This window comes from Heterodontus francisci, chromosome 17, assembly GCF_036365525.1.
Source record: "Heterodontus francisci isolate sHetFra1 chromosome 17, sHetFra1.hap1, whole genome shotgun sequence".
Lineage (NCBI taxonomy): Eukaryota > Metazoa > Chordata > Chondrichthyes > Heterodontiformes > Heterodontidae > Heterodontus > Heterodontus francisci.
In genome coordinates, this window is record NC_090387.1 from 55,678,933 (window position 1) to 55,700,558 (window position 21,626).

General features: G+C 43.2%; 1 protein-coding gene across 5 annotated transcripts in view; it reads right to left on the bottom strand.

The window, feature by feature from the left end:
* Nucleotides 1-21,626, bottom strand: part of aktip (akt interacting protein) — a 34,195-nt gene that overhangs the window by 6,471 nt on the left and 6,098 nt on the right. For all 5 annotated transcript variants that reach the window (XM_068049457.1, XM_068049456.1, XM_068049453.1 and 2 more), the window contains exons 2-7: nucleotides 7,388-7,496; nucleotides 5,729-5,934; nucleotides 5,250-5,314; nucleotides 5,049-5,149; nucleotides 3,279-3,367; nucleotides 341-439 (exon numbers count right to left, since the gene is read on the bottom strand). In XM_068049457.1, the coding sequence (XP_067905558.1) occupies nucleotides 341-439; nucleotides 3,279-3,367; nucleotides 5,049-5,149; nucleotides 5,250-5,314; nucleotides 5,729-5,934; nucleotides 7,388-7,429 (602 nt within the window). In that variant the 5' untranslated portion in view covers nucleotides 7,430-7,496. The remainder of the gene's footprint in view (nucleotides 1-340; nucleotides 440-3,278; nucleotides 3,368-5,048; nucleotides 5,150-5,249; nucleotides 5,315-5,728; nucleotides 5,935-7,387; nucleotides 7,497-21,626) is intronic.

The following is a 21,626-nucleotide window of genomic DNA, read 5'->3' on the forward strand; positions in this document are numbered from 1 at the left end:
TGAAGATCTCATTCATTGTCTATTGGAAGAATGGCATCAATGACCAGCTTACCCATTTCCCTCCTACTGATGTTTACTAGACAATATTTAGTTCCTGAAATAAATACTTGTCTCATAACCAGCAATACTTTTGAAAGGTTACAGACAAACTTTTGAAAAGTACTGTACAAACGTTACAAGAAAAAAAAAACTGTTAAAGTTAGTTCTTTCAAACAACTGAATTCAGTTATTCCTAACCGTAGCCATGAAGGTGCTATGAAACCTCTAGTCAGTTACATAAGCAAGGCCTTAGAGAAGTCAGATTCTTTTAAAAAAAAAAATCAATTTCCTTTTGACTTACAGTACTGCAGCTTCAGGGTTCAAGGGATTAACTGTATCAATCTTGTAGAACACTCGACGGGCATACATCAGCACCTGCCAGATGTGATTATGATTCCGCCTGTGGGAAGAAAAAGTATAACAATATAGCATTAGGAAAGATTCATGCAATCAGCAAGTCATTTACATTTGCTAATTCTTCAAAATCTACAGGGAAGTGGTGTGAGAAACAGGGCAGATTTCGTCACCTCGTTTTCTTCAGACATTTTCATACATTGCTGTGGAGCATATGTGCCAAGTGTGTAACCTAGTTTGCACCTATTCCTAGGGGGCGGAGATAAGACATTGTATAACTTCTAATTACAACTCACTTTAGGATTTGCATCAAGGTAGATGCTCAACCAAAACTGGTGTGGTAGAAAAGTTCATAAAGAAAGAAAAAGCATGAGAGGTGGGAGCAATGTAGTTTCTTTTCATAGAAAAAAAAACTCATTTTGAACAAATATACATTGTTATGGTCAGACATCTGGCCAAGACAACCAACAAGATCTGTAATGTTTGCATCAATATAAATGAGGCATGTGTTTCTGCGAGTGAAGCTGGTCTTTAGGCATGTCGTGTAGCATGACAATCAAAAAGACCAATACACTGCTAAATCATTTGTTTAATTTCTGTAAATGCAACATCAATATCCATTTATTGCCATAGAAGAGAGAACCATGAACTGGCCCATTGCTGCAGCAGATTAGTCGGCACCCCCAACCCATTTTAAAATCAACTTTATTTACATCCTTTCCTTTTTGGCCTCCATGTCTCGAGAGACAGTGGGTAAGCGCCTAGAGGTGGTCAGTGTTGTGCAGCAGTGCCTGGAGTGGCTATAAAGGCCAATTCTAGAGTGACAGACCTCTTCCACAGGCGCTGCAGGTGAAGTTGGTTGTCGGGCTGTTACACAGTTGGCTCTCCTTACACTTGTGTCTCTTTTCCTGCCAACTGCTGAGTCTCTTCGACTCGCCACTCTTCAGCCCTGCCTTTATAGCTGCCCGCCAGCTCTGGCGATTGCTGGCAACTGGCTCCCACGACTTGTGGTCAATGTCACAGGACTTCATGCCACGTTTGCAAATGTCTAAAGCGGAGACATGGACGGCCAGTGGGTATGATACCAGTGACGAGCTTGCTGTACAATGTGCCCTTGGGGATCCTGCCATCTTCCATGCAGCTCATGGCCAAGCCATCTCAGTAGGGTGTACATGCTGGGGATGTTTGCTGCCTCGAGGACTTCTGCGTTGGAGATATGGTCCTGCCACCTGACACCAAAGGATTCTCCAGAGACAGCGAAGACGGAATGCATTGAGACGTCGCTCTTGGCTGACGTACGTTGTCCAGGTCTCGCTGCCGTAGAGCGAGGTACTGAGGACACAGGCTTGAAACACTCGGACTTTTGTGTTCCGTGTCAGTGTGCCATTTTCCCACACCCTCTTGGCCAGTCTGGGCATAGCAAAAGATGCCTTTCCCATGCGCTTGTTGATTTCTGCATCAAGAGACAGGTTACTGGTGATAGTTGAGCCTAGGTAGGTGAATTCTTGAACCACCTCCAGAGCGTGGTCACCAATATTGATGGATGGAGCATTTCTGACGTCCTGTCCCACGATGTTAGTTTTCTTGAAACTGATGGTTAGGCCAAATTCGTTGCAGGCAGCTGCAAGCCTGTCGCCGAGTCTCTGCGGACACTCTTCCATGTGGGATATCAATGCAGCATAGTCAGCAAAGAGGAGTTCCCTGATGAGGACTTTCCGTACTTTGGTCTTCGCTCTAAGACGGGCAAGGTTGAACAAACTGCCATCTGATCTTCTATGGAGGAAAATTCCTTCTTCTGAAGAGTTAAATGCATGAGAGAGCAGCAGTGAGAAGATCCTAAACAGTGTACGTGTGAGAACATAGCCCTGTTTCACACCACCCAGGATGGGTGGTGAGGCTGCTATACTCTCAGCACTCCATGAACTGCTTTGCCTGTGCTGGGATGAGGGAGCAGTACCACAGGACATGCGCAATGCCAATATCATCACCCTCTATAAAGAACAAGGGTGACCGTGGTGACTGCAACAACTACAGTGAAATCTCCCTGCTCAGCAGAGTGGGGAAAGCCTTCGCTCGAGCCGTTTTAAACAGACTCCAGAAGCTGGCTGGGCATGTCTACCCTGTGGCACAGTGTGGCTTTCGAGCAGAGAGATCCACCATTGACATGCTTTTCTCCCTTTGCCAGCTACAGGAGAAATGCCTCGAACAACGGATGCCCCTCTACATTGCCTTCATAGATCTCACCAAAGCCTTTGACCTTATCAGCAGACGTGGCCTCTTCAGACTACTAGAAAAGATCGGATGTCCACCAAAGCTACTAAGTATCATCACCTCGTTCCATGACAATATGAAAGGCACAACTCAGCATAACGGTGCCTCATCAGACATAGTGCCTTTAAATGTAATAAAACATCCCTAGGTGTTTCACAAGAGTGTATAAATCAAAATTTGACACCAAGTTACACAAGGCGGTATCAAGGTAGATGCCCAAAACCTCAAAGAGGTAGGTTTTAAAGGAGCATCCAAAAAGGAAAGAGAGAGAGAGACAGAGAGGTTTAGGTAAGGAATTCCAGGACTTAGGGCCCTGAAGGCATGTCTGCCAACAGTGGAGCAATTGAAATTGGCAATGTGCAAAAGGACAGAATTTGAGCGTAGATATCTGAAGGTTGTGGGGCTGGAGGAGATTGCACAGAAAGGGACCGGGGAGGTCAGCCAGGAATGCAATGGAATACTCAAGTCTAGAAGTAAAAAAGGGCATGGATGTGGGTTTCAGCAGCAGATGAGTTGAGGCAGGGTGGAGTCAAGCAATGATACAAAAGGTGGAAACAGGCGTTCTTAGTGATCATGTGGCTGTGTGTTCGGAAGCAAACCTCAGGTATACTAACCTCCACTTTGTGAATGCTCTTTTTACATCCAGTTCTCCAGTTGTTGGATCTACTAGTGGGTGGAAGACTGGCATATCAAACATCAAGCGCTAAAATAATGCAAAATATAAAGATGAAACATTTCAATTAAATATATTCTTCTGAAGTTAACAATGCTGCTGTTCCTTATAAAAGTTTTCTCCCAAAGTTTAAGTTTAAGTTTCACATTGCAAATACTGATCCAAGACTGGTATCTGCTGGCATTGATGGTTTAGACAGTGGGTAGAACAACCATGCTTTAATGGTTGACCACAACAGTCAGTTTTCAATAAAAGCAAAATACTGCAGATGCGAGAAATCTGAAATAAAAACAAAACGTTGGAAATACTCAGGTCAGTTAGCATCTGTGGGGAGAGAAGCAGTGTTAACATTTCAGATATGTAACCTTTCATCATGGCCTCCTGGTGGAAGAGCAAAAAGATATTGGGTCTCAGTGCCCTCAGATAGGATCCAGCACAAGGCTACACCAGCAGTTTTCACATTAAATGTATACCATGGATAGGTTCCATCAACAGTCAAACTTTTGAACTCAGTAGATTTTGGCAGGAACATTAAATTACTGACTTGAAATATGTATTTTTTTTTAAAAAACAAGAGTGCCAAAAACTTAGAAAATCCAGTTAGAGTCATGTTAATAAAAAATTTTCAGATTATACATACTATATTTTCCTTTTTGCAGAGATCGGTTCAACTTACGGATCTGAATATGTACTAAACCAAAAGCTAGGAGTATGAAGAAACAAACCTGCAGATTCTTCTGTCACATGCATGTGGCTTTGCACCAGACTCCATCATTGCATTCAATATGAAGCCCAAATTTGAAAAATTCCCCAGATAATCCAACTAAAAAGTAGTCACTTAATCTTGAATTGTTTTGAGATCAGAGACTCCCATAGAATCCCCCAAACATTGAACCAAGCACACTTCAGATAGACACAGAACTCCAACTTCACATGGCAGAGATCAACGCAGGAACCAGTAGCATCACCTACATTTGAAACCAGTACGCATAACAGAGCTGGGCCCTAGTATAATCCATTCTAAGCTTAAAAGTATTTCACTTACCAACTATTCTCTACCTCCTATTACAAAAGCCATTTTAGAGATGGGGCCCCAAGGTAACAATTAAGCCTCTGTGGCTAAAAGCTAGCTCCTGCAGCTGGTTTTCAGGCTTTAGGAGGTGCAGCATTCCAAGATCAACCCAGCTGGATTACAAACACAACCAGAGTAACTGTTGGTAGTTCTCAGATTAATAGGAAGCTTACCACCATTGATCAAGTCAGTTCTGCTGCAGTGCACAAAGCACATCTCACAAGAGGAGTTCTCAGCCACAGCACTCCAAAGGGAGAGGGTGAGCAGACAAACAAACACTCATGTCAATTTGAATAAGTGGAGGAAGAAATAACTTGCTCCTAATCAGCTATAGTCTCGCTTTTGAAGGTGGTACACTGCACTCAGACAGGGTCAAGTTATTTTGTTCCTCACTTTAGCTGACTCTGGGGAGTGAAGAAAAGCAATAAAGTCAGCTTACTAGAGATGGCAAACTAAAGTGTTATTTCGTCCTTTTTAAAATAAAACCACGTTAAAAAGATACACTGCATTGGAACCTCCTACTGTACACATGCAAAAATTATTTGGCTTAGTGCATTTCATCATGTTCATCATAAATCATGTTGCAAGTGTTTTAAGATACAATGTGCAAAATATATACAATCCAAAACAAATACTTACAGGACAATCTCCATCTGGGTAGTTGTCAGGGATATAAATAGTAAATTTAAATACACCATCCAGATATAAGCCATGTCTTATAAAGATCACCCCAAACCACACTGAAAACAGAGACATATGGAATAATTAGTTTTTCAAAAAATACTGAAGATCAGAGCTGGATGAGAAGCAAAACCAGTCATAGATTATGATGAGACTTACTTAATGCAGATCCATATGAAGGCTGTACATAGACCCCAGGCAGTTTCTGGTTTACAACCAAGGTACTATAAAACGCAAACATGTAAACACATCAGAAATTTCAAGCACAAATTACCTCTGCTCATCAGCAAGATCAAATTAACACCCAAACCCAAACTGAAGTTTAATAAACCTTCAATAATGGCACATGGATTAGAACTGCCATTTTAACCAGTGTTCAGATTTTCCCTTCAAGTTGGGGAAATGCCATGGCTCCTCTAAAAGATACAGCTGAGATTTTTAACTCTACCTAAATAATCACAACCGCAAACATGTCACTTCTTGAAGAGTCAGTAAACAGCTTTCTCAGCTAAATTTTTACTACTTCATTTATAACTTCAATGGGATAATAGTAGACTAAAGGTTTATGAAGCTGGACAGAACACACAACTATATACCAATTCACGCATCTGGAACCACACTGAAGAGGCGCAACTTACAATTCAGCAAGGAGAGAATATTCTAGGTAGAAGGGACCATATGAAGCATGTGTTCCATTTGTTGACTGTGTAGATGTGACCGGAGAAATGGGTTTAGTCACAGGAACAGCATTTTTGGGTATAGAGGGCAACTGTTTCTTGGTTGAAGAGCGTGGAGGGCTGGTCTTCTGTTCTCCAGACACACCTCTTTCTTCACTGTCAGATTTCTGTATAACACAAGATCATTACCATGGGAAGGCAGATTTTAAAATTCAATGTTTGAATTCACATGTGTTACTTTAAAATAATGCAATATATATTTATGCTTAGTATGGAGAACATTAAAAGGAAGTTAACAGCACTACAGATTGGACGAACACAGGCTCGTAACACAAAAGTCAGCATTTTATTGAGCTCCCAACATTGGGTTCCATGGCGGGGGCGGGGGGAGGGAGGGAGGAAGAGAGAGAGGAGAGAGGAAACAGGCTTTAAATGAAAATTACTAGTGTGGGGTGTGGGGTGGGGGAGGAAAAAAAGAGAAGGGGACACCTCTGCACTTTGATCGGTTTAGTAGCGGCAGGGGGAAGGTCAGTGATGAGGATGTGATTTTTGGCAGGATAAAAAGAGCAAATGTTGAATTTGTTATTGGGGGTGGAGGGGGGGTAGCCATTTAAAAAATGTAAATGACCCAGCAGGGCTGGCTGCCCTCTAAAATGGCACCAGCACCTGCACACAGACAGCAGACGCCATTGCCGGTGCCAGAGAGCCCGCCCCCTCCGTGTGATGGGAGGGTGTGGCTCAACCAGCTCATTATCCTGGGCTGTCGCGACGAAGGTCGCAGTGGTTGGTGCAGACCGCCATTTTTTCTGCCCACCACCGCTCCCAGCGACAGAAGAAAATCCAGCCCAAAAAGTGTCCATCTCAGCCACACATTGAGCAGGACTTAGGCATATTCCTCGGAGGTGGGAATAGATGGAACATTCTCATCAATCCTTCCTCATTTAATTCCTGGCAACTAAGCCAAGGGTGGCACAGTTGATAACTGTGGTAACATCAGAGCAGGCAAAAAAATAGGGCATTTATAACCAAACAATTCTTGAATGGCAAGTTAACTTGTGCTTGGTACATAAGGATTGTCCCATCAACCTCCATTGATCAAAAATACATTATTTTCCACTATACATGACACCTGTTCAAATCTGAAAGAACATTTTTTAGTAGTGGGAGAGGAGGGAGGGAAGTCAACTGCGATGAATTTTTACCCAAGACATTTAACTAGATTTGTGATAATTGTGCAGTCCTTTGTGTCCTACAGAATATTGCGATTGTAGTGTAAGCAAGTCATATATTGCTACTGCTCCGAAATTCCAGAAATAAAGCACTGTCAGCAATTTCGAAAAGCATTACATCTGAAAATGCAGCTGTTTTAATATCTGGTAACATGAACAAATCTTAAGGCTTTTAAAATACAAACTAGTTTGCACATTAAAAAAAAACTTGCACAAGTCAAAAATATTTGTTTTGTATTTTCAAACACTTGACCTGATAATGTGCTTTCCTTGCTCTCCAAAACGAAGATAGTCCTTGGACAATTTTTTCTCATGAATATATTTGTGCCAAGTGCTTTTAATGAGAAAAAAGACTCTGTTGACAGTAACTATTCCTGAGGTGTTCTATTACCTTCCGGGTAGAACTTGTAGACATGCTCCAGAAAGGGTTCATTACTTGTACCAGCTTCACTCCCAGTCAACCGTACACCTGGTCAAACCACTGTAGTCCACTTTACATTCTGGAACAGAATTTAAGAAAGGTATTAAGATTTTAGAAATTAATAAAAGTCAAAAGTTTCAGGGAACAATTCTCAATTTGAGGCTCTTCCACACTCCCAAGGTAGGAATCAGAAAAGAGAGGATGCTTTGGAAGTGCTCTTGAATTAAATGCTAAATGTGTTTCTTTCTGAAGGGTAGAGAATGCTTGTCCTTGGTAGTTTACAAAGTTGTAAAGTTTTCCTGCAGATTTAAATTAAATGCAAAAGTAATTTTCTGGCATTAGCTAAATTCACAACTTTTTAAATATACAAGTACTAGTTAGAAATAAAGATTCTGAACATTTTGCAATCTGCAGTTATAGTAGCTCTCTAGAGTGCATTAAACAACTGTAGTTACATTACTTGCACTCGAGAGGCTTTACATGAATTAGGAGAGCTTTAATTGCTTCAATTTTTTCTCCCACTGGTAGTGGAACAGCTTCAAATGGATAAAAATACATCTACACCAAGCTAAAAATTCCTCCAACCCCCTACCACCCCATAACAGTTCACTTCCACAGCAGCTGTAAATGGGCACAGACTGAGTAGGCAAAGATTGTATAGAAGTCACTGGAATAAGGTGTAGCATTCTATTGCTGCTATGGTGATCAACGAGCTCAGTGCTTCAGAGCTAGGGACTGAATAAACAAAATATAGCTGGGATTTCCCCTCATAACTATTCCGTTCCATTGCTGAAAAATGCCTTCTGCATGTTGAGCAATGACAAGAGTCAGGTCTGATTCTACATCTGAAAGGCCTGATACAAACTTCAAGAATTACTGAATTTGCATTTATATAGAGCCTTTCCCAACCTTTGAATTTTTCAAGGCACTTTATAACCAATGAAGTACTTTTGAGTAGTTACTACTAGAATGTAGGAAACACAGAAAACAATTTCCAAGGTCCCACAAACAGCAATGTTATAATGACCAGAGAGATAATCTGGAACAAAGCTGGTCAAGAGCTAAATGTTGGCTAGGATAGCAGACAGAACTTCCCATCTCTTCAAAATAATGCTAAGGGATCTTTAGTAACCACCTGAGGAACACAGAATTGGAGGCCATTCAGTCCCTCAAGCCTGTTCTGCCACTCAGATCATGGCTGCTCTGTATCTCAATTCCATTTACCCACCTTGGTTCTGTAACATTTAATACTCTTGCCCATCAATCTCAACTTTTACATTGTTAACTGACCTCGTCTCAATACATTTTTGAGGGAAGAATGCTCCAGATTTCCATTACACTTCGTTCAATGAAGTGCTTCCCATCATCCCTGAACTGCCTACTTCTAATTTTAAGGTTACACCCCCTTGTTCTGGACTCTCCCAGAGGAAACAGTTTCTCTACCTACCAGGAGGGCTTTAAAGTTTCATCCAAAAGACAGCACCTCTGCACCACAGGTGAAACGTCAGGTTAGATTAGGTCATCAAGTGACTGGTGTGGGACAAGGTTACAACTCAGGTGAAAGTGCTACCATTGAACCAAGGCCAGTATAAACTCACATGAAGAGCCAGAGAGACAAGCTACCCAAAGGCTCCCAGCATGGCTAGAACTTTAACTCAGTCAGTGCCTTAGCAGAGGAGAAAATTTGGGGGTGATGGGGGAGGTGAGCAAAATTAGTCTATAAAATAGATAATTACAATCAGAAAATACTTGCTCTAAAAACTTTTGTACTGAGTCACTGGCATAGCAAGTGTGCCCTGTAGTATTTGCTAAAAATACTTGAGGGATCCCAATACAGAGCACAAATAAATATTATTGCAGTATAAAAGGGAGTTGTGAAATAAACACAGAAAGACATCCTGTTTAGTCTTTATTTGGCAGAATTACAGTGCAGTGCTGGAAAAAAAACAGTTCCAGGGAGCAGCTGTCAGCTCCAAAAGGTTACTCACGAAGCAAATGTTTCGATATCTTCTGGCAGCTGGCAATATTCTTTGCCAAGTCCGACAGGCAGTGCCATAATCATCTGGCAGCTTAACTCAATACCTCCGATAGACTTAGAAGCTAGTCATAGAGCCTTAACGGCACAAGAAGCCACTCTCTGTACAACAACCCAATAAGTCCCATTCCCCACTCTACCCCCACAGCCCTGCAAGTTTATTTCCCTCAAGTGCCCATCCAACCTCCTTTTGAAATAATTCATTGTCTCCACTTCCACTACCCCCCCCCCTTGAAGGCAGCGAATTCCAGGCCATTACCACTTGCTATGTAAAAATGTTCTTCCTCACATACCCCGCAATATCTCTTGCCCGAAACCTTAAATCTATGTCACTAGTCCTTCTATCAACTAATGGGAACAACTTTTTGTCTACCTCACCTAAACCTCTTACAATCTTGTACACCTCTATCAAATCTCCCCTCCAAGGACAACCCCAACTTTTCCAACCTAAGCTTGTAGCTAAGATCCCTCATCCCAGGAACCATTCTGGTAAATCTCCTCTGCATCCTCTCAAGGACATCCACATCCTTCCTAAAAGCGTGGTGACCAGAATTGGACATAATGCTCGTGTTGTGGCCTAACTAGGGGCTCAGCATAACTTTCCTCCTTTTGCACCAATACCTCTATTTATGAAGCCCAAGATCCCATAGGCTTTGCTCATTGAAGGTGGCAGGACATATTGAGAGCAAAGGTCTATGCACATTAACTCCCAGGTCCCCTTGTTCTTGTACACTTTGGAACTGTGCCACTTAGTCCATATTGCCTCTCCCTATCCCTTCAGCCAAAATACATCGCCTCACACTTCTTTCTATTAAATTTTATCTGCCACTTGCCAGCCCATTCAGCTAGCCTATCAGTGTCCTGTTGCAGTCGACTGGCATCATCCTCACTGTCTGCCGCAACTCTTAAGTTACGAACTTTGAAAAACTCCTTTTCATATAGTTTATGTCCATTTTGAGCTTTTAGTCTGTGAACTGCTGCACTTAAATCAGCACTTTGTTCTATATATTAGAGCACGCACACACAAAAGGAATCAGCTTCCAATCTCTCCCACTACTGCAGCAAAACTCCAGCATATTAAACGGATCCAAAGTAACAACTGCACCAGAGCCACTGGGAGTGGAAGTAGTGAGCGTAAAGGCCTGCTCGGGTATAAAATTGAAACCCAACCTGGGCCCCACCCAACCCGAACCGTGCCCAGAGTCCTTTAATTTTTTTTGCACCTGATCAGACCCGAATATCGCAATAACTTTAATGATATCAAACATGTTACTGTGCTCTACCTGGTCCAAATGGTAATATTTGTGATCCTGTTCATCCATTCCGGCAGCAGGCTATTCCTGCAGATTGAGTTGTGGGGTGGGGGGGCAGGAATCGTGATCCCATGAGTTCTCGGAAGCAGCACTGTCCAGCCCGACCTGACCGGAGCCCGAATGCTGGACTCGGAATATTGACCTAACCCCGACACATGTAGCCGGGTAGCCAGTCTTTAAGTGAGAACTGGCGATTACCCTGCTGGCTGTGGACTGGTAGGCATTCAGCACCCCAGAGATCTACCTGATATTCTTCCACCATAACAACCCTCTCCACATTGGCAGATTTTCCACACTTCCCTTCTGCTTTAGCCATTTATATCTGTTCTGGGCGCACTTTTTGCTTCTATGCTGGTCTCCTCACCTTGTCATTTAGAAAAATCACTCCTATCCACCACTATAACCGATCTTTTCTTGTGTCACCTTTCCACTGGCACTGTTTAAAAGCTGTTCATCGCCAATATATTCCAGTTCTGATGAAATGCCCTAGACCCAAGTTGTTGCGCCAGCAGGCATGCCAATACCTCCCTGTACTTCACAAAAGGTTATTTTCTTTCTGTTCCCCTGAAGTAAAACCTCAGCACTTCAAATATATCCCAACTGGAGTCATCGGTCTCAGATCACAAGGTCAGAGGTGGGGATGTTCGCTGATGATTGCAGTGTTTAGTTTCATTCGCAACTCCAAAGATAAATGAAGCAGTCCGTGCTCACATACAACAAGACCTGGACAACTTTTAGGCTTGGGCTGATAACTGACTAGTAACATGTAATTTATTATTCGTTCGTGGGATGCGAGCATGACTGGCAAGGCCAGCATTTATTTCCCATCCCCAACGGCCCTTGAGAAAGGTGGCGTTGGATAGGCGCCTTCTTGAATCGCTGCAGTCCACGTTAGGGAGAGAGAGTTCCAGGGTTTTGACCCAGCAACAGCAAAGGAACGGCAATATAGTTCCAAGTCAGGATAGTGTGTGGCTTGGAGGGGAACTTGCAGGCGGTAGTGTTCCCATGCATCTGCTGCCCTTGTCCTTCCAGGTGGTGAGGTTGCGTGTTTGGAAGGTGCTACTGAAGGAGCCCTGACTAGTTGCTGCAGTGCATTTTGTAGATCGTACACACTACTACCACTGTGCGCCACTGGTGGAGGGAGCAAATGTTTAAGTTGGTGGATGGGGTACCAATCAAGCAGGCTACTTTCCCCCCCCCCCCCCCCTCGATGGTGTCGAGCTTCTGGAGTTTGTTGGAGCTTCACCCATCCAGGCAAGTGGAGAGCATTCCATCACACTCCTGACTTTTGCCTTGTAGATGATGGGCAGGCTTTGGGGAGTCAAGTGAATTACTTACTCTCATTACAGAATTCCCTCCCTCTGGTCTGCTCTTGTAGCCACCATATTTATACAGCTGGTCCATTTAAGTTTCTGATCAATGGTAACCCCCCCAGGATATTGATGATGGGGGTGGGGGATTCAGTGACGGTAATGCCAAATGTCAAAAAGGAAAAAGGTTAGATTCTCTCTTGGAGATGGTCATTACCTGGCACTCAAGTGGCAAGTGAAATTCGTATCACACATCAGCCCAAACCTGGATGTTGTCCAGGTCTTGTTGCATGTGGGCATGGATTGCTTCAGTATCTGAGGGGTTGTGAATGGAACTGAATACTGCAATCAGCAATTATCCTGTTATGACATGACCGCTCAAGACAAAGCCCCCAATCAAAATATATGATTCTGATTGCGGTAGGAACAACGCACTGTCAATTCAGTCCCGTCGCTCCACAGATCACATTAAACTTTGCAAATTAAAGAAAGCCACAGCCGAATGGAACAATCTATTAATCCCCGAATGAGGCAAACCAAACCAGGTATCTTTAGTCATAGAGTCATGGAGAGATACAGCACTGAAACAGGCCCTTTGGCCCACCGAGTCCACGCTGACCATCAGCCACACATTTATTCTAATCCTACATTAACGCCATTTTTCCCTCTCACATCCCCACCACCTACCTACACTCGGGGCAATTTTTTTTTTTTTTTTTTTTTAAAAACAATGGCCAATTTACCTATCAACCCACAAGACTTTGGCATGTGGTCAGAAACCTACACGGTCACAGAGAGAACTTGCAAACTCCACACAGGCAGTACCCAGAACCGAACCCGGGTCGCTGGAGCTGAGAGGTTGTGGTGCAAGCCACTGCGCAACCCTAGATAGATATCAACAAATTAACTATTAGTAAAAACTTTAAAAATCTTAAACACCAGTACCACAGCAGTAAAGTCCTTGCAGATTTATGCTCCCAAGTGGAATCTTCCAATGTGAAACAGTTCAAGGTTGCTTGAAGTCCTCGCAATTGTCTGATGGGGGGAAAAAAAAATATGTTCCTCAACCATAGGAAACCCCGCAGTCCAGTTTGGATGAACACCGATCAACAATTTGTTTTTTTTTTTTTAAATTAATCTGGCTTGATTTTTCAGAATTCTGAGAGTATAATAAATAGGCTTTAAATAGACGAGGGCGAGCTCTCCTGTTTCCATCAGTGCATGCTGGCAAAACAGTATATGTCTGTTACCTGTCTCTGCAAAAGCCAATTTTTCAGCTAGTTTCAAAAGTCAGTCGTAACATTGATTATCCTGTTCTCGATCTCTGAATGGCTGTTGCCGGAGTAATCAGAATGCACTTTTTGAAGCTGGTTGGTTCCGTGTATGGTCGTATTCAACAGCAACCCAAATGCACCTTCTCGGTAAACCTGAGGCTTGCTTGTTCTTAAAGCAGTACTGATCCTTTGCTGTCTTAAAGACACACTGCAAATTTCCACCACTCCAAAAAAAAAAGTAAGATCACAACAATCCCCACTTCTGAACTTATGTTGGAGGGAAGGTCATTGATGAAGCAGCTGAAGATGGTTGGGCCTAGGAAAACTACCTTGAGGAACTTCCATAGCAATGTCCCAGGGCTGAGATGATAGGCCACCAACCACCACAACCATCTACCTTTGTTACAGATGTGACTCCAACCAGTAGAGAGTTACTTCCCCCACCCATTCCCGATTCCCATCGATTTCAATTTTGCCAGGGCTCCTTGGTACCACACTTCGTCAAATACTGCCTTGATGTCAAGAACAGTCACACTCACCTCACCTCTGGAATTCAGCTCTTTACAGCCTTGGTCCAAACATGGACTGAGGCTATGAGGTCTGGAGCACAGTGGCACTGGCAGAGCCCAAACGGAGTATTGAAGCAGGTTGTTGCTGAGTAAGTGCTATTTGATCGCACTGCAGACAACATTTTCCATCACTTTGCTGACTATTGACACCTGGGCAATTTTTCAATGTTGGGTCAACACCTGCGTTGTAGCTTTACTGGAACAGCTTGGGCTAAGAGTGCGGCTCTTTCTGGAGCACAAGTCTACTACAGCTGGCAAGTTGCTAGGGCCCTGAGCCTTTACTGTATCCAATGCCTTCAGCTGTTTCTTGACCACATGGAGTGAATTGAACTGGTTGAAGACTAGCATCTATGATGGTGGGGACCTCAGGAGCAGACCAAGATGGATAATCCACTCGGCACTTCTGGCTCAGGATGGTTGCAAATGCTTCAGCGCTGTCTTTTGTGCTGGGCTCCCCCATCTTTGCGTATGAGGATGTTTTTGGAGCCTGCTCCTCCAGTTAGTTGTTTAATTGTCCACCATCATTCACGATTGGTGGTGATAAGGCTGCAGAGCTTTGATCTGATCCGTTGGTTGTGGGATAGCATCGCTGTCTATAGCATGCTGGTTCTGCTGTTTAGCATGCACGCAGTCCTGTGTTGTAGCTGCACCTCATTTTTAGGATATGCCTGGTGCTGCTCCTGGCATGCTCTCCTAGATTCCTCATTTAAGCCAGGGGATGAACCCTGGTTCATGGTAATGGTACAGAGTGAGTGATATACCAAGCAATGAGATTACAGAATATGGTTGAATACAATTCTGCTGATGATGGTCGACAGCCCCTCACGGATGCTCAGTTTTGAGCTGCTAGATCTATTCTGCATCGACCCCCATTTAGCACAGTGGCAGTGTCACTCAAAATGGTGGAGAATGTCCTCGGTGTGAAGGCCTCCACAAGGACTGTGAGAGGGTCACTTCAACCAACGCTGTCATGGACAGATGCATCTGAGACAGGAAGATTTGTGAGGACAAGGACAAGGAGGTTACTCTCTTGTTGATTCGCTCACTACCTGCTGCAGGCCCAGTCTGGCAACTGTGTCCTTCAGGACTCAACTAGCTCAGTCAGTAGTGGTGCTACCAATTCACACAAGTGCCAGGCAATGAGAAGAAGAACAAAGAACGGTACAGCACGGGAACAGGCCATTCAGCCCTCCAAGCCTGCGCCGATCTTGATGCCTGTCTAAACTAAAACCTTCTGCACTTCCGGGGACCGTATCCCTCTATTCCCATCCTATTCATGCATTTGTCAAGATGCCTCTTAAACGTCGCTATCGTGCCTGCTTCCACCACCTCCCCTGGCAGCAAGTTCCAGGCACTCACCACCCTCTGTGTAAAGAAGTTGCCTCGCACATCCCCTCTAAACTTTGCCCCTCTCACCATAAACCTATGCCCCCTAGTAACTGACTCTTCCACCCTGGGAAAAAGCTTCTGACTATCCACTCTGTCCATGCCGCTTATAACTTTGTAAACCTCTATCACGTCGCCCTCCACCTCCGTTGTTCCAGTGAAAACAATCCGAGTTTATCCAGCCTCTCCTCATATCCAATGCCCTCCAGACCAGGCAACATCCTGGTAAACCTCTTCTGTACCCTCTCCAAAGCCTCCACGTCCTTCTGGTAGTGTGGCGACCAGAATTGCACGCAATATTCCAAGTGTGGCCTAAGGTTCTGTACAGCTGCAGCACGACTTGCCAATTTTTATACTCTATGCCCCGACCAACGAAGGCAAGCATGCCGTATGCCTTCTTGACTACCTTATCCACGTGTTGCCACTTTCAGTGACCTGTGGACCTGTACGCCCAGATCTCTCTGCCTGTCAATACTCCCAAGGGTTCTGCTATTTACCGTATACTTCCCATCTGTATTAGATCTTCCAAAATGCATTACCTCACATTTGTCCGGATTAAACTCCAACTGCCATTTCTCCGCCCAAGTCTCCAACCGATCTATATCCTGCTGTATCCTCTGACAATCCTCATCACTATCCGCAACTCCACCAACCTTCATGTCGTCCGCAAACTTACTAATCAGACCAGCTACATTTTCCTCCAAATCATTTAAATACAATAAAAACAGCAAAGGTCCCAGCACTGATCCCTGCGGAACACCACTAGTCACATCTCTCCATTCAGAAAAGCACCCTTCCACTGCTACCCTCGGTCTTCGATGACTGAGCCAGCTCTGTATTCATCTTGCCAGCTCACCTCTGATCCCGTGTGACTTCACCTTTTGTACTAGTCTGCCATGAGGGACCTTGTCAAAGGCTTTACTGAAGTCCATATAGATAACATCCACTGCCCTTCCTTCATCAATCATCTTTGTCACTTCCTCAAAAAACTCAATCAAGTTAGCGAGACACGACCTCCCCTTCACAAAACCATGCTGTCTCTCGCTAATACGTTCATTTGTTTCCAAATGGGAGTAAATCCTGTCCCGAAGAATCCTCTCTAATAATCTCCCTACCACTGACGCAAGGCTCACCGGCCTATAATTTCCTGGATTATCCTTGCTACCCTTCTTAAACAAAGGAACATTGGCTATTCTCCAGTCCTCTGGGACCTCACCTGTAGCCAATGAGGATACAAAGATTTCTATCAAGGCCCCACCAATTTCTTCCCTTGCCTCCCTCAGTATTCTGAGGTAGATCCCATCAGGCCCTGGGGACTTATCTACCTTAATGCTTTGCAAGACGCCCAGCACCTCCTTTTTGATATCTACACTCCCTTCCCTAGGCTCATCATCCACAAAGTCCTTCTCGCTGGTGAATACGGATGCAAAGTACTCATTTAGTACCTCACCCATTTCCTCTGGCTCCACAGATTCCCTTCTCTGTCCTTGAGTGGATCAACCCTTTCCCTAGTTACCCTCTTGCTCTTTATATACATATAAAAAGCCTTGGGATTCTCCTTAATCCTGTTTGCCAATGACTTTTCATGACCCCTTTTAGCCCTCCTGACTCCTTGCTCAAGTTCCTTCCTACTTTCGGTATATTCCTCAAGGGCTTCGTCCGTTCCCAGCCTTCTAGCCCTTACGAATGCTTCCTTTTTCTTTTTTTTTTTTTTTCCAATGTCCACAATCTCCAACAAGAGAATCTAACCACCTCCCCATGATATTCAAAAGGCATTAGCATTGCTGAATCCCCCATCAACATGCTGAGCATGACCAATGACCAGCCTAAAATACTATGGCTACAAAACGGTTAGAAGCTAGGAATTCTGTAACAAGTAACTCACCTCCTGACTCCCCAAAGCCTTTCCATCATTTGCAAGGCACATACGTCAGGAGTGTGATGGAATACTCTCTACATGACTAGATCAGGGCAATTCCAACACAATCCAGGACTAAGCAGCCCACTTGATAGGCACCTGATCTACCACCTTAAATACTCAACCCCTCCACCACTGGGTACACATGGCAGCCACTGTGCACATCTATAAGATGCGCTGCAGCAACTCACAAAGGCGTCATCCAACAGCACCTTCCAAAGCTGCAACCTTTACGACCTGGAAGGACAAGGGAAGCAGGCACATGGGAACACCATAATCTAAAAGTTTACTTCCAAGTCATATACCATCCTGACTTGGAAATACATCATTCCTTCATCACCATCAAGTTAAAATCCTGGAGTTCCCTCCCTAACAGTGTACCTCCACCACAAGCACCACAGCAGTGGCTCACCATCACCTTCTCAAAGGAGCCACAGGAAAGCCTCGACACACAATAAACATCTTGTGCATGTGGATACTTCCTGTTGTCAGGGCATGCTATGTCAATAGTTGACACTGGAACAGCCCATGTACATATTTAGAATGGAAATCCTGTATGTAAACAGTTACCTATAGACAACAATCCAAAACTAATCCCACTGCTGCAGCCCCTTGTCATATCCCTGCAGTAAACATATTCCCTTTAAAAAAAAAATTTCTCTATTTTCTCCCAGTGCAAACCATTCCACAATCCAAATAACATGAAGAAATTTCTCAATCCTCTCTTGCAATTTTGAATTGATTTATCCTCGTCATGGATTTCCCAACCAAAAATAAAAATTAGTCTTTCCTCTGTTCAGTCTGGCAAAATTCTCCAGAAATTTTATGAACGTCTTAAACTCTCCTCTTAGCCTTCTTAGCTCCAGTGGAAACAGTCCCAATATCTCATGTCTCCTCCCATAACTGTAGTTTACCATGCATCATTGTGGTAAATCAGCATTGCATATTTTCTATGGCTTTCATGCCTTTTCTATAATGGGAAAGCCAAAACAGTCAAGTATTCTTAACTGAGGCATAGCCAATGGCTTGTACATATTTAGCACCACATTTTACATGCTCCATACCCCTATTTATAAACACAAAATCATTCACTTTAAAAAAACGAATAGAAACTACTTTCTTTACCTGCACCCACAATTTCAGAATCATGCAGTGCTGGCTCTTTGAAAGAAATCTCCAATTAGTCCCACAACCCCTCCGTTTTTTCCCCCCAGCACAGTAAATTTTTCCCTCCAAGTATTTATCCAATTCCCCTTTCAAAATGATTGGATCTGCTTCCATCACTCTTTCACACACTGCATTTCAGATCATAACTCGCTGCGTATTTTTTGCCCCTCATGTCACCTCTGGTTCTTTTGCCAATTACCTTAGACCTGTGTCCCAAGGCTACTGACCCTTCTGCCACTGGAAACAGTTTCCCTTTATTTACTCAACCAAAATTGTTCATGATTTTGAACAGCTCTATCAAATTTCCTCTCGACTTTCTCTGCTTTCAGGAAAACAAACTTAGTTTCTCTCGTCTCTCTACGCAGCTAGAGTCTTTCTAGCAAATCTCCTGGTCTTAATCTCCTGCCTGTGTGGAGTTTGCAAGTTCTCCCTGTGTCTGCGTGGGTTTTCTCCAGGTGCTCCGGTTTCCTCCCACAAGCCAAAAGACTTGCAGGTTGATAGGTAAATTGGCCATGATAAATTGTCACTAGTATAGGTAGGTAGGTGGTAGGGAAATATAGGGACAGGTGGGGATGTTTGGTAGGAATATGGGATTAGTGTAGGATTAGTATAAATGGGTGGTTGATGTTCAGCAGACTCGGTGGGCCGAAGGGTCTGTTTCAGTGCTGTATCTCTAATCTAATCTAAATCTAATCTAATCTCCATCTACAGAACTCTATTTTTGATGCACCTTTTTTAACCTAAGAAATATAGCTATTTTGTACTCTCACGTTTGAAACTTTCCCACTGCTGACCCACTAATATTTGCTAACTTTCCTGCCCAATATATATGGGCCATATCTCTTCATATCTAACTGACCTTTGCCTTTTTCTAGTCCAACAGCCTTACCTTTGACTCTTCATTTGTTTTTTCTAGTTGCAATAACTAGCGACTAGATGAGCATGTTACTTAGCACACTTCTTTTGCATGTTTAAATTCACACAAATATTTTGTTATGAGGGTAAGCAGAATCTGGGAGCCCTATACTAGTGATCGTAAGCTTTATACTCTCAATGCACAAGGACTCAAAGTATACATTTAATATTTTTAAAATGGACTTTAAAAGTTGATAAAAAGATTTATTGACAGCAATATAATCACTGCTGAAACAACAATGCTGTGAATAACTGAAAGTTGCGGAACACCTAAAGCAATCATATAAAAACATACCTGACACAGTAGAAAGACCAGCTGGCCCATTGAGTCCATCCCACAATAAAACGCTAATATTTAAAGATGTTAATCTCAATACAACTTTCATGTAAACATTAAGCCTGTAATTTGGTGACAATAATTAATGTTTTCACACATCAAGTTCTAAGGCATGACCTTTCAAATACCATAACTCCCTCCTCAAAAACCATCCTCGACACCCGCCTGCAATAGCTCCTGTTCCATTTCCAACCCCCTTTTCTCAAGTTCTCTGTACATCCGTGCCCATCTTTCTTCCTTGTCTGAAATCCTCCAGTCAAGCTTTGCCCTCTCAACACTGAAATGGCGCTAACCAAAATCAAAATCATATGCTCTGAACCTACAATCACAAAGCATTACCTCCTTCATTCTCCTTGACCTCCCTGCTACCATTTAGTCATTAACATGACCCACCTCCAATACCTCCCTGCTGCTGGACTGCCTCAGCTGGGATTCAATCCTTATCGGATTGTACCGAGAGAACTGCTAGCAATTGTTCCCCTTCTCACCCCTGTCCAGTCACTTGCAGAATCCCCCAAAGTTCCAACCATGGCCCCATTCTCTTCATCCGAGCTCTTTCCCATGGAAACTTCACCCATGGAAACTTCACCCATCTACATTGCTTTCTGATTCTGAAACCCTCTTTAATGCCTTTGTCACCTGCAGACTTGACTATTCCAATGCTATCCTGGCTAGCCACAATCTCCATCTACTTCAGCTCATCCAAAACTCTGGTGGGCATATCCTACCACACACTAAGTCCTGCTCACTCAATGCTGACCTATAATAGCTCCTGAAAGCCCACTCCCCATCCAAATTTAAAAATTGTGCTGGTTTTTAAAATCCCTCCTTGCCCTCATACCAGTCATCTCCTTCAGCCCTGCAATGCACTGTTTCCAAATTCCATTCCTGACTGCAGCCTCGAGCATCACTCCCTACAAAAGGTCGTATCGCATCATTGAGAAATTACAATATTTTTAATATCGATATTAATCGACACTGCTGCACTATAGGCTTAGTTTACAACAGAAAGAGATGGAACAGGGTAAGCACAAGAGGAAAAATTTGCCTCAATATCTCAGAATTGCGCAAGGGGCACACAAAAAAAAAAGTCAGCCAGGATCCCCATTCCCAATTGTTGTCCAATGATTCTGACTGAAAATATATTATTCAGCAAGGACAGGACTGGGCTTCCTGTGATGTCCCTTATGATTGAATGTTCTACTAATACTTGTCTAAACTCACATCAAGTATAGACGCATGGATAGTACTGACAGCACCTGGGAACTGGAATCCAACAACAGTCAATACCTTCTTCAGGAGGAAAAGATACCCAGCAAGAGAGCAATGCACTAATTTTTTCCTTAGAACTGAAACTTCAGCATCAAGTTGGTCCAAGCCCATGAAGTGGGACCATTAAGATATTGTGCCATGCTAAATAGCAGTTAATTCCAAAGCGCTGGACTAGTTAGCTTCACTGTTAAACTGCTGATTCACATAAATTTATAGACTGCCACCCTCCCACTGCAGCATGTGTAATAGTTGGAATCAGATTGAAAGAAATAGCAATACAATTTCCAGTTTCAGCAGCAATTATCTGGCACCAAACATTCCTGGCATAAAGGGAACTAGCACAAGTATGCGTAATCTAGAGGCAAGCTATAAAGCTGGCATTCATCCAGAGAATAGCGCAACTAAGTTTTAGAAATGCTAGACAACGATCTTAGCCAGAAACAATTAAATTCAGAATAATGCATCATGCCTTAAACTCTTATATGCTTAGAGGGGTTGACATCAAAACTACTTTTGCACAGAAGAGTGATTGAACTGGCCTTAAGTGCAAAAATAGGATGAGAATTCTTTCAACTCATTTTAAGCAGCAATTCTGCACATTGTTTTGTAACAATCGCACCTAGAATTAATTAAAAATAAAGTGCATTGCAATTAGTCAGGGAATAGAAATCAGCACCATTTATTAAACAAGCAGGAATAAGTGCATATTCAAC